This window comes from Notothenia rossii, assembly GCF_949606895.1.
Source record: "Notothenia rossii genome assembly, chromosome: 7".
In the NCBI taxonomy this organism is placed as follows: domain Eukaryota; kingdom Metazoa; phylum Chordata; class Actinopteri; order Perciformes; family Nototheniidae; genus Notothenia; species Notothenia rossii.
In genome coordinates, this window is record NC_136905.1 from 71,816,331 (window position 1) to 71,828,799 (window position 12,469).

Here is a 12,469-nt window from a genome sequence, read left to right on the forward strand (position 1 = left end):
ATAGGGAGGCAATACCCATAACCAGTCCTTAAATGGAAATTCGCTAATGATGACATACTATTTTTCATATTCTGGTTTTCCCTTTAACCATATCTCTTTAATCACATATCTTGAACCAGTTGTTTAATTTCTGGTTGCTGCCTTTTAAGCACCACCTTCCATACCATAACATTTAGAAAGGCTTTTATTCGAAGGCAAAGAGGGCATCGGCCCTGAAGGCCTCATGATGTCTTTTAGCAATTATGTTCATTCAACAGATTTGGATGTTAATATTTAAAGCTTAAGCATAATAAACTGAAATGTTGAATGTTTCACAAAAGATGCTAATTCTTCCCTTGGGCCCTCCATCAGGTTAATCTTGACCTGGAGACATTTTGCTCATGGCTCTCAAGATCTTTGGTCATATTTTTGTTAATTGGCCGTAAACGTTAAAATATTTAGATAAACTATGAATTATCAGCTTGTGTAGTTGTTTATTCAATCTCCTGGGAACGTGAAAAATTCTATAAATGCCTTAATAGTGTTTCACAAATGTATGTAGAGTAGTTGGAGAGTATTTTGGCGTTTGTCATTGAATTTTCTCCAACAGAAACGGCATCATTTATGAATAGCCACCACACAGGCCATAATACTGGGCTACCATCTGGACTCACAATTAGGCTCTTATCAATTTAATATCAAAAGTGACTCTGAGCTGAGAGAAGAGAAAAAGAAGAGAAAAGGAGAAAGGGAATCTTTGCTATGTGTTGCTTTCCCTGGGAACCTACGATAATTGTTCTTTCCCTCAATTTACCGTATATTAAAAAAGAAGCTGGCAGTCTGAAACAAGGCCATGACGATGACTTGCTCCAATTAACAGAATGAAATGATGGATTTGAACACAGTCCAGATACTTCGGTGCTGTGGAGTCCTAATGAAGATCCCATCAGGTTAATCTGTAATCCCTCGTCATAAGTGACATCTTAATGACTTCCTTTATACAATTACTTCTTCTCCTATCCTACTTGCACTTGCAGAAAATACTGTATTTTGACATTTCAGAGCAACATTTTTGGCCACTCTCACACCGATGGTTAGATGAGAAGGTACCACTCTTGTGTTTCCTGCCATCAAGTGCCCTCAACACTTCCACTTATCGACGCAATTTACTTTGCATCACAAAGCAATCATGGGGAGAGGGCAACCTACTTATAGACAGAAACACTACAAAGGCCCAGAAATAGAAACAACCGGGTGGAGCTGCAGCCGCTCTTGTGTAGCTGTTCCTGTTGTGAGTCATAAGTGTTAGTTTTGTGTCTTGGTGACGCGGGAGGATGCGTGGGTGACACTGGGGGAGGGTCAGTGGGAGCAGCAGATGCATCGCTTGTCTTCCCCCAGACCCTTGTCATCCACTCCTTTAGCTAGTTGTTGCTACGATACAACATGGGAAATGACACTCAAACTCAACACGCAGACAAACACACAAAAAAGCTGTTTTTACATTCTAGAAATTGTCTCGCTATTTCTGAAACAATTGAAATGTGTTGTGTTTGTGGAGAGACACAGGCTCATTTAGCTGTGAACACTAAACATATTGCAGCAGTTTACATATCTACTGTTTGGTAAACATTGTTTTTTTCTGTCGAATAAAGAAGAGGTATTTGACAGTATTTGGGTGAACAGGGTGCTCTTGGCTTTCATGAGAATAATGAGGAAGACAGACTTGTGTTTTAAAGATCATGATGCAGTGTACTCTGCCTCTGGTATTTCCAATGCTTTTTCCAAAGTTGAAGGCCATTCACTTTAAAACTGCATGCAGAACAATTTTACAACTTCATAACCACACAAAGGAAACTATTTGCTAAACTCCTGTGTTAAAAATGAACCCTGAAAGCTAAATGTGTTAGGTAAACATTGTGATACGGTCAGAGTGGATGTACATAAAGTTGAAAAATCCACATGTCACAGATTAGGCGCATTCACACCGCAGTACTTTTCCCACAAAGGTTCATGAGAATTTAGTTCATCAGAACTCTTTAGTTTTGGTGAACTAAGTACAGATCGCGTTCACACCGGAATAAATCCCTGGGGGTGGATTAGGCAAATGAAGCCGCTGACGTCACTTCTTCTTCTTCTGCTTTGGGTTTAATGGCAGGCCGCAAACAACTTCACGGCGTATACTGCCGCCCAAAATCCCCGGCCGGAAGTCCCCAGTTGTTGGGGACTGGCTTCAGTAGAAGCTGCTGGGACTCCCAGCAGCTTCTACTGAAGCCTTCCGAGTAAATCGCCAGAACGCCGACACCTTCTCATCTCCACCGCTCCCATGTTTTATTTTGTGTGGCCATAAATTAGTCTCTCTGCGTTTCTGCGCTGGGCTAATGCTAATGCTAATAATGCTAATAAAATGGTGGCTTCACAACACTTTTTTTTTAGTTTTACGGGGCGTGGTTTGCAATCCGCCCAGCCAATCAGAAATATAGCTCTTTTCTCACAAGAGAGCCGCATGAGAATCCCTACTCTCTAGCAGGGACGGAAAAGGGGGTAAAAAGGTTCACATGAACTAATTTTAGTTCCGGCTCTTTTTGGTGTGAACGCGACATTTCGGAACTATATCGGAACTAAAGTGGGAAAAGTACTCCGGTGTGAACGCGGCTATTGTTGACTAAAACTTATTTTATTTTTAAAATGTTTCATGCGTTTATTAATAGATATTGTCACAGTGCAATGCTGCCAAGTTTCCAGCCAAGTAAAACCATTTCAGGGATATACGGACATTTTTATTTTTAAATAAAGCACTCCTTCACTGGGACCCATGCAACTTGTTTGATTAATTACTAGTAAGTCATATTTGGAAGGTAATGGCAAATATAATTCAAACAAATACAAATAAAAGTCAGATTTTCAAAGGCAAGTTAATTAGTGTAACATTCAATACATACCCACTAAAATGAAATCCCTTTTAGATGATGGGTGAATCAGCATTCATCATTGTCATTGTTATGAAACAACATTGAATCCTTAAAAAGCCTTCAAATTGTTTTTCTTTCTCAGACGTTAGGGTAAGGGTTAGAATTCTGTCTGACAATATTTCACTGGTGATTCAATTGCTTTCTGCTATCTAAAAAGCTACAAGTGTAATGTTGGGAAAACACATTGTATTTCCAAGAAAACACTTTGTCCATTTCCCTGCACTTCCAACATTATTAAACTGGGACTGCTACTGCAGCACTTTGAAATGTTAACCGTGAATGCAGGCATTTCCTGTCACTCCCAGAAGGATGACCATAAATAAACCCACTGTGACCAGTTTTCTGTAACACCTGCTCTATGAGTGACATATTGATCTGTGCGCCCCTGTATTTCCCTATAACCCCCCTTGCTGCAGCGGTGCTCGACGGGTTGGCCCGACAGACTAATCAAACCAATGTTTCTGTTGAAGATAACACTTCAAAACCTCTCATGAGTGGGAAAACAAAAAGCAATTTGTCTTATTGTATTGTTCCTGAAAATGACAAATGGGCTTGAAACCTATTTGCCTCTTGGCAACTTTGGAAAACATCAAGGATAATGGAGGGAAATGTTCTGTGTCCAGAAACGGTTCTCCTTATGAAGAGCTTGCGGCAACATAAGGAGACATTGATAAAAAGCTCTGAGGCTCAGGGAGATGGAGGAGGACCCACGCTGACCAGTCAGTATGACTGATACTCCACCTGTTGGCGTGTTAGCTGCTTCACTACCACTTATCACTGAGTCAGTGGGAACTTGGTTGGCGCTCTCTCCTCATGTGGTGGGTGTGAAGCTGGACACACTATACGGGAGACAAATGGAGAGACACACATCTGCAGGTAGGACAAAGTAGTGGATGACTTGCAGGTCCCAAAGTTAATATCAAATACTTGAGAAAATAAATCAAGTTCAAGCATAAACTTTGTGCTTTTAGTCCTAAATAAGCCTATTAAATTGTGTTTCCATTTGACTTGTTCACATACAGTAAGAGATACGATCAGAGAAAGGATGAATGTGAGCAACATGCTTACATTGTTGATCTACAGATACTAACACAACTTCAGTCCTGATCTATTTTATATTCTATGGTCCAGACCAAAACAAAGTCCTCCTTTTTTCCATTTTCACATTATTCACAGAAGACTAATAGACATGTTGTTGTGAAAGGCAATTCTAAAGCTCCAGGGAAACTTCAGTAACTGTCCATTCACGTGTCCTACTAACCTGCTTTAAAATTGTTTTCAAAAGACATGCAGTGAGGAAAATGTGCCAATGTCACTTAAAAATAAAGGACTGTATTTATAGGAGCCTAATTCTGACTGAGCCCTATTAAATGAGCTCTCTACAGACATCTCCCTGTGTTCAAATAGGTAGAAAGTCCATTATTGAAGGTAAAGAGGGACAAAGTAGGCCAAGGACTGTAACAGAAAATAGACTGACTCGCTGAGGGGCCGGATCATCTCGGGAATGAACAGGAAGTGGAGATGGAAATGTGGGTTAACAATAATCCTCGAAATTACACAGGACACACAAGCACAGGCCCCCGTGGTTTGATCAAGGGAAAATGTACTTCATGTTATGTCTCTGAGGTTTCATACAGTTCAATTTCCAGGCACATTAACATCCATAAAAAGGATACAAGTCAAAGGTTTAGTGATGGAAGTGCATTTTCATTGTTATTCATTTAGTATTTATGGTGGTCATTGTGATTGTTTTGACTCTCTTTCTTAAATAACCTCTAGTAGTTTTCTTACACATTTGGATTGTATTACATATAATAGGCATGTAATTCTCATTCATATATTAATTGATCCACCAGAGTGTTGAAATCAGCTCCATCTGTATAGAAGTTTGTGCGATACATTTCAAAAGTCTTAGGGTGTAAATCTAAAAATTGCTCAGTCATAAAACTAACAAGTCTTACTTTGTTCACATGCACTGCCCCCATGTGGTGATACTTGACACTGCAAGACGAAGTGGACTGTTCACAGACCAAATAAAAACAGTTAGTTTCAAAACATCAGCCAATCTTTATTTACAAGTCCTAACATGACAAAAGATAAACATACACACGTTGGTGGTGGGCTCAACCCTACATAGAGGTACAATGGATAGAAACCCTTGACAAACAAGAGAAACAAAGTCAATAAATTCCCTTTGGAAAATCCTAAATTCTCTGTTAACTGATTACCAGGACTAGTGAAGCATTTGGCAGACTAAGCTGTGTAAGGTTCAACATCTTAAGTACAGACACACGATATGTTTGAACTAGCATATCTCCATTTTCTCAGCTAGATGGTGTTCAACAGTTTGTCAAATGAGGAAATTAAAAAAGGATCAAAGACAAGATGAAGGCCAAGCAAGACAATATACTTTGACTCCATTGGATACAGCGACACACATATGGGCACAATCTTGTTTCAATCTTTACAAAGCTCAATTTTTCAAACTTCAAAGCTACACTAAAGGACTCCCAAGTAAATAGGCATAAACGTGATAGAAAACAGAGTCGGAGTGGCGTGAGGAGGTCATCTTGTGAGGGGTTATTTTTAAACAAACATCATTCCGCATAACCACACAACTGGTATGTTTGCAATATTAAAAACACAAAAGCTGGGAAGTAGAGGATGGGGGGGGGGCACATTCAGGAAATAGCAGGCAATGAGTGATGGGCTGAGAAAAGCAAACCCATGGCACTTTGACTAATATGGGAATAAAAGCAAGCTTCGGGGAAAAAGGCAATAGATGTGTGTTAAAGAGTCAACCAGAACATTCATCATCATGACCCACACAAGCATTTCACCCAACTGCATACAGAATTATGTAGAGGCCCTCTTACTATAGCTTGTTTGTCTCAGATCACCTCTTTAATGTTGCATCATATTAAGGGGTTTTAGTTGGTAAACAAAAACAATCCACACCGGGGGGGGGGGGGGGGGGGGAAATGTGTCTAAAAAGTCCTGTACATGCTTGCATCTCTCAGTGACCGTATTTGAAACCCAAACAATGAAAGGTACACATTTCACTGTCACTATCATTTTACACCACAAAGTTCAAACGATATCATCAGCATATTTCTTCTCCTGTCATTTTGGGTTTTAAAATCAGTGTTGTGGGATTCAGTGACTATCAATCCAAATGTAAATCACAAACAAGAGGACAGGCATACAAGGCTCAGTGGAACACACTGTTTATGCTGTGCACTGTTAGGAAAATGTGAACAGTAAAGATCTGGAGTTGTATTTTCCACACACAGACACACACACATACACACACCCTGTGATAAGATACAGTACATATCTGCATGTACATGAGATCTGCTTGGTTTGTACATTAAGTATTTTCAAGTATGTTAAAGGGCTTCTTGACACAACTGAAATGAAACCATTTTCTTGTATTTCTTCTGTAGAAATTACAAAAGGAACCAAGGATTCTTTATAGCGGGTTGGACAATGAGCTATAGTGTAATAAAAACAAGAAAGAAACTCAAATCAATACAGCCTGAACACAGAGAAAGTTTCCGGGCAGCAGCCTGTTGGAAAATAAATGTAAAAGCCAATTTATTCAGAGAGAAATAAACTGGAGGCAATTATGCAGCGTAGTGCTGAAACCGATATACTATTAACAAGAGTGTTTTAGATACCCCTTACACTACGGCAGCACTGTGAGGCTCACATTTGGTTTTGAATGTCTGGGACCAAGTGTCAGTTTTGTTCTAGCTCTGGCAGACAGCTATTGCCTTGGGTCTGAGGAGAGAGGTTGTGGATCCATTGGTACATATTCCACAGGAAAAGGCCTACAAATAACGAGGGAGAGAAAACAAAAAACACAAACTAAGAACCCACAAGTGAGCTTAAACATTTTGCCACTGAATACATAACCAATGATAACCTATCACATGACTTCAAGGTCTCATTGTACAAAATATAAAAAACAAATTACTCCACCATCCTATTCTGACTTACATGGAGCAGCAGGATCGGGTATTGACGATAAACATGTGATCAGGCTACTTCCGTTTCAAAGCGTTAGTATCTTCTTCTTTTAGGACAAACTTTTTCCTCAGAGCTTCTGAAATAAGAGAGGCCGAGTTCTCCTCCCTGAGGGACGTACAGCCTCGGTTGTACCTGCACACCCAACAGAATAAAAACACGTATGAGAGGGTACACTGTTATTCCACGTCATGTAGAAATATTAGCATATCCATAGGTTTAGAAGTACAGTTCAGCATTTTAGTAAATATGGCTTCCAAACAGTTAGATGGGAGAATTGATACCAGTTTTGTATATGTTTGATAAAAATGACTATTAGTTTTTGCTATGACTTATAAAAGACACATGAAAAATAAAAGGGTTGAACAATGAATCAATATTTTATAACAATCCCTTAATTGATTAGTACATTGTTTAAGTTGCAGTGGATGCAATATTTGTTAAAGCAAGTTTGAGCTAATTATCTTTTGTTGTCCACAACCATGGATAAATCAGATGCTCTGACAACAAAATCCCCCCAAAGTGTTATCGGGGCTGGTAAGGGGTCCGTCAACTCGTACCTTTCTTTGCTCATCTTCATGCGGTTCATGTCCTTCAGGATGTCCATGACATCAGCAAAGCTGGTGGACTTTGAAAGCGACACTGTATCCTCCTCTGCCTCCCGGAAATCCATGCTAGGTCTGTCCAGGTCAAAGGTCGCTGAAGCCGTCATGGAAACAGGCGGCAGAGGGTCGGGGACAAGCTCTGACACTACAGAGATCACATCTTCCTCTTCCTCATCTTCCTCTTCATCCTCCTCTGTGACATCACTGATCACAAAGGAAGCGGCAGCCGCGGCGGCCGGCTGGTAGGGCGCCGCCTCGAAAGGCGCCATGGAGAAGCTCATACTGGTGTCGTCTGGGGAGAGCAGGTCGGGGGTCAGGGGGTTGGAGCCTGTTTTAAAAAAGAAGAGGAAGTCGGACTATGATAAATGACAGGGCAACTTGCACCACTTTTCACTTGATTTGAATGTTGTATATAAGTATGCTAGAGCTGAGTGGCTCTACTCCAAATTACAATCAATCAATTCCGTTCCCCAAGCAGTGTTATCATTTCTTACAAGGAAAGCGTTCATTGTTGTAACCCTTCCCCAGATGCTTCTAGTTTCACTCTACCAACCTCACAGCTTAACAGTATCATTGTTGGGAAACCCATAACACTTTCACTGAGCATAAAGACATGGACTATCGGAGTAAATTATTAACAGAATTAAGAAAGCAGGCTAAACAATAGTTTTTTTCAAGTACGCTTAAAATACGTGAATATGTGACACTCTCTCTTGATAACCCAGGTAAAATGTTAAACGAGTGACACACAATAGCCACTGACCAACAAACTGATGCCAAGATATCTTAGCATCAAAGAGCTTAAGGAGACTCGGGCCAGCTGACTTGGCTACAAAGGGATCAGCGTGACATGAAGACAGTACATCAGTGACACACAAAGCAATCTGATCAGTCCCCAATGTTCTGGGCAGCGTTATTGTCTGTAGAAACTAAGGATCGCCAAGTGTAACCAGTTTGTCTCCATCAATGTTTATATATACTATTGAAATCATAAGTCCAAACTGTATATTCTGTACACTTTCATGTTGTCTTTGGTAACCTACCAGAGTCACTTGACACAATCTTGGCGATCTGTGAGCGGAGTCTGCTGAGCTCGTCCTGCAGGGCGGTCGTACGGTTCATCGCCGTCACCCCAGGCTTCCTGAGCCCCTCCAACCTCTTACCCTCGCGGCGGAAGTTAGGTACGGATGAGTTCCTGTGGAGCACCAGGAGAGGCGTGGGCCGCCATTCGTGTTTCAGAGGACGAGAGTCACTCCTGAAAAGAGAAGAGTGGGCGATCATTGTTACTGAAAATTGATATTTATTTTATTGAGTGTGCTGGATGACATCTGATGTTTCTCTGCCAGTTTAACCATAGGGCTGAATCAACACCTGTCTATGGGCTTACATTTGTCTCTTAAATATTTGTGTGAACATTGTCGTGGACATTTTAGACTCGTCAATACTGTAAAATGTACAATGAGAGTAATCAATAATAAACTGGTGAAAGCAAACAGCATTGTCTTGTTGGTTCTTTATTTGAAGCTTCAAAGGCACAGGTCTCACAGAGTGGCCTGTAGGATAGTCTGCAGGCGTGTGCGCAATAGTCACCGAATAGCAAAGCTTATATACAAGATAGGGCGGGCAGACGGAGTTTTTGTGTAGCATGGCGGAACGCCTCACAAAATCGGCTTTCACACGGATGTCTCATATCGCTATTAGACACCTGTGTCCTTGATCTGTAGAAAGTATAAGTTATCAGAATATGGAAGTTCAAACTTTGTGTGAAGAGGAGTAGTTTCAACATAGTCTGCCAAATCAGCTCTGTGGCCTTGAAGCGCTTAAGAATAATAACCCTCATTAGAGTATGCACAGAAAACAGCACATATCAAGAAATGGTAGTGTTAGACAATGCTTTTAGAAGCATTTGGTTTTACCATATAAGGTAACATAAGAAATTGCCACTACAACATAAAAATAATTTGTGTGTAAATATGTGATTTGTAAATGTAAAACACCATCCACAAGTGCATTTAAAATATTTGCAAACTCACAAAAAAATTTGCAAATGTAAAACGGATCTGAAAATACACCAAATATTTTTTCACAAATAAAAAAAAGATCTGTGAGTACTATAATTAATTTACAAATAAACAAAAGGAATTTGTGAATATCTCTTTAACATTGACAACTTTCGATCAGGCATTTGTGAATCCATTTTGTATTTGTCGACCAAAAATGCGCTTGTGGATCTCAAATCTCTGCTTGTGGATCGTCTTTTTACACACACAGAGTTTGAGACAAACTTTCGGCCGGTCTCGACCGAAATCTGCTCGAGTCACTCGGTTATACTCGGAAACCACGTGATGGCCTGCTGATGAGGACATTTCCGCATTTGAATGATTTTACAACATTGAATGTGGCCTTACTGTGAAGGCTGACCCAAACATGGTGTTTTTCTTCAGATAACCTTACCACTGCACTGGTAAGGTAAAACTCGGCTGATTAATAAAATGTGAAGTGCTTAGTAACTTTGACCCGCTTGAATGAATACACAAAAAATATGAAGAAAGAGTTATCTCTGGGCTACTCATGGGGCTGGTTCGCTGCCAGCTGTAGGCCCCCGGGACACGAAAGAAGCATAGCCTAAGTACTTCAACATCAATGCATACAAATGTATCTGTATCACTATAACATGATGGTGATAAAGAATGCACCTAACGTACCGCTGTTCATTATAGTAATACATAAACGGCGCAATAACCTGAGTGTTGAAAAAAAAGAAGCCATTGTGACATTGAATCTCTTTCTTTCTTTGGGCTGCTTTTGTACACATGATGGAAGCACAGAGAGTGCAGGATAATGCAGTTATAAATGAGTAACTTGGCACAACTCCATAACCTTAGTGGTTGTCTCTTTTGGGGCGGGACAGGACATTTACCGCACTCTGGCATAAGTCTCTTCTTCATCTGCGGCAATCCAGGCTATGTCTGCCAAGGTAGGAACCATCGGGCCTTGAATAGGCCGAAGAGGCGGCAGACCCGGGAGTTCCTAAAGCACAAGGACATAAGCTAATGTTATATATTAAAACATTTATATTGCAATGAATAGAGGACCATACATACTATAGAGATATATAATTACATACAGAGTGAAAGGATCATATATTTACCTGGAAACATGCCCTTTGTGGAGGCCTGAGTGGAAGAGTGGAGCCTATTTTTCTCACAAAACTGCGGGCGGATCCATGAGGCTTATTCTGCCAGATAGGAATAACTTCCTGTAGAGGATATCATAGAAAAACCCTGTTATTATACTTGTCTCACTTGTTTGCATCTGTGCACAGTGATTAAAGAGAAATGCAGTGTTAAGTTCAATGGCGTTTAATAAAGAAATAAGCGAGGATGTAAACTTACTGTGTCTGTTTCCATGGTGATGGTGGTTGCACACCAATGGTTTGTGATGGTGGTTGCACACCAATGGTTTGTGCTCGCAGTGGCTAAAGACAGAGCCGTTTAGTGGACAGATGCCATGTCAGTGTAGCCACCAACTCTTGGAATATAAATGAGGGAATACTTCTGTTAAGAGACAAGCAGAAGAACAACGCTGCATTAATACACCCACCAACACAAAGATAAAGTTATATAATTGTTGTGATTGATTGTCTGGACAAGAAACGTTTCCATAGCCTTTAGTCAAATGAATGATGTGGGCACAGTTCAGACTTTTTTGTATATCATTTCAGGGTCAGAATCAGAATACCTTTATTAGTCCCACAGAGGGGAAATTTGCATTTTAAATCTGTATTATTGGGTGATTATTGAAATACTTTTTGGCACAACTAACAATGTATAATACAATACATATTTTTTAAAGGCTAGTTTTGCTGGTATCATTATGTTTAAAGCAGGAATAGGGTAGGGTATTCATACTAGAAAATACATATGTAACGTTAAGCTACACAACAGGCAAAGAAGACCAAATAAAAAAAGAATGGCAAACATTTATCTTTAAAAAGGTCAGATCTCAGCTGGGGAAAATTGTAAATATCCAAACAGTATGATAAACACTGAACTGTTTTATTATAGTGTAGATTGTCCCCGTTCAGGCACTGTTCTCTTCAAATGGAAATAAATATTGAACTGTCAAAACATTTAAATAAAAACCGGTTTTTATTATGGTATAATTACGTACGAACCCTCCGCAATTGTCACAAACAAATTAATTATATATAAACGCTTATTGAAAGGTTTGGCGGTAAAAGGCTAGATAATGCTTGTACGACTTAATAATATTACTGTGATGACATCAACACAAGAAGGAGCAGAGTTACTATCATCAGTGCTAATATAGCTAGCCGTTAGCTAACTAACAGCTGACATTTTAGACAGCTAGGCTAGGTTTGCTACACAGTGTTGATTATGTAGTTACAGTTTGCGATATCTACCGTCACCGTTTATGAAACACGGTGGAAGACAGAAATATTATTTTAGAGTGATTTGTAAAGCTTGGTTCGGTTCATAATTGGCCAGTAGCTACGGGGAGCAAAACCTATACATCCATGAGCAAAACACACAGTGACCGTCAGTTAGCTTTAGCATCTCCAATAACGGCCCCCTGGTTGACCCTCAACGGTAGAGTAACACCGCCATATTTCACTATTTATCTTTTCCTTACAAAATGCAATTAACAGAGCAAGTGCAAAACTCACGGTAGATGATGACTGTACCTCGGAAAGCGGCGCCGTTGAATTATTTACGAGCAGCAGCTTCTCCTCTTCGTCTTTCAGACCTGAGTTGTTTTCGAGTATTAGGCCGGAAACTTGTGCCTCCCTTTCCTGTAATTTGATTGGCTTGAGCACCGGGAGCTTCCTTATACAAGAGCGCCCTCTTGGGGTGGAGGCAAGCA

At 40.2% G+C, this 12,469-nt stretch overlaps 1 protein-coding gene across 2 annotated transcripts; it reads right to left on the minus strand.

Moving 5' to 3' along the window:
* Window positions 1-4,995: 4,995 nt before the first annotated feature.
* mtfr1l (mitochondrial fission regulator 1-like) lies at window positions 4,996-12,443 on the minus strand. Of its 2 annotated transcripts, none has more exons than XM_079694795.1 (8): window positions 12,291-12,443; window positions 10,978-11,139; window positions 10,734-10,841; window positions 10,503-10,612; window positions 8,626-8,837; window positions 7,538-7,910; window positions 6,951-7,112; window positions 4,996-6,781 (listed from the first exon to the last, which is right to left on the minus strand). In XM_079694795.1, the coding sequence occupies exons 2-7, from the start codon at window positions 10,990-10,992 to the stop codon at window positions 6,995-6,997; spliced, it is 936 nt and encodes a 311-aa protein (XP_079550921.1). In that variant the 5' UTR covers window positions 10,993-11,139; window positions 12,291-12,443; the 3' UTR covers window positions 4,996-6,781; window positions 6,951-6,994. The 2 variants fall into 2 exon arrangements, with proteins under 2 accessions (XP_079550921.1, XP_079550920.1); XM_079694794.1 differs by having other exon boundaries at window positions 12,273-12,432.
* Between the last annotated feature and the right edge of the window lie 26 nt (window positions 12,444-12,469).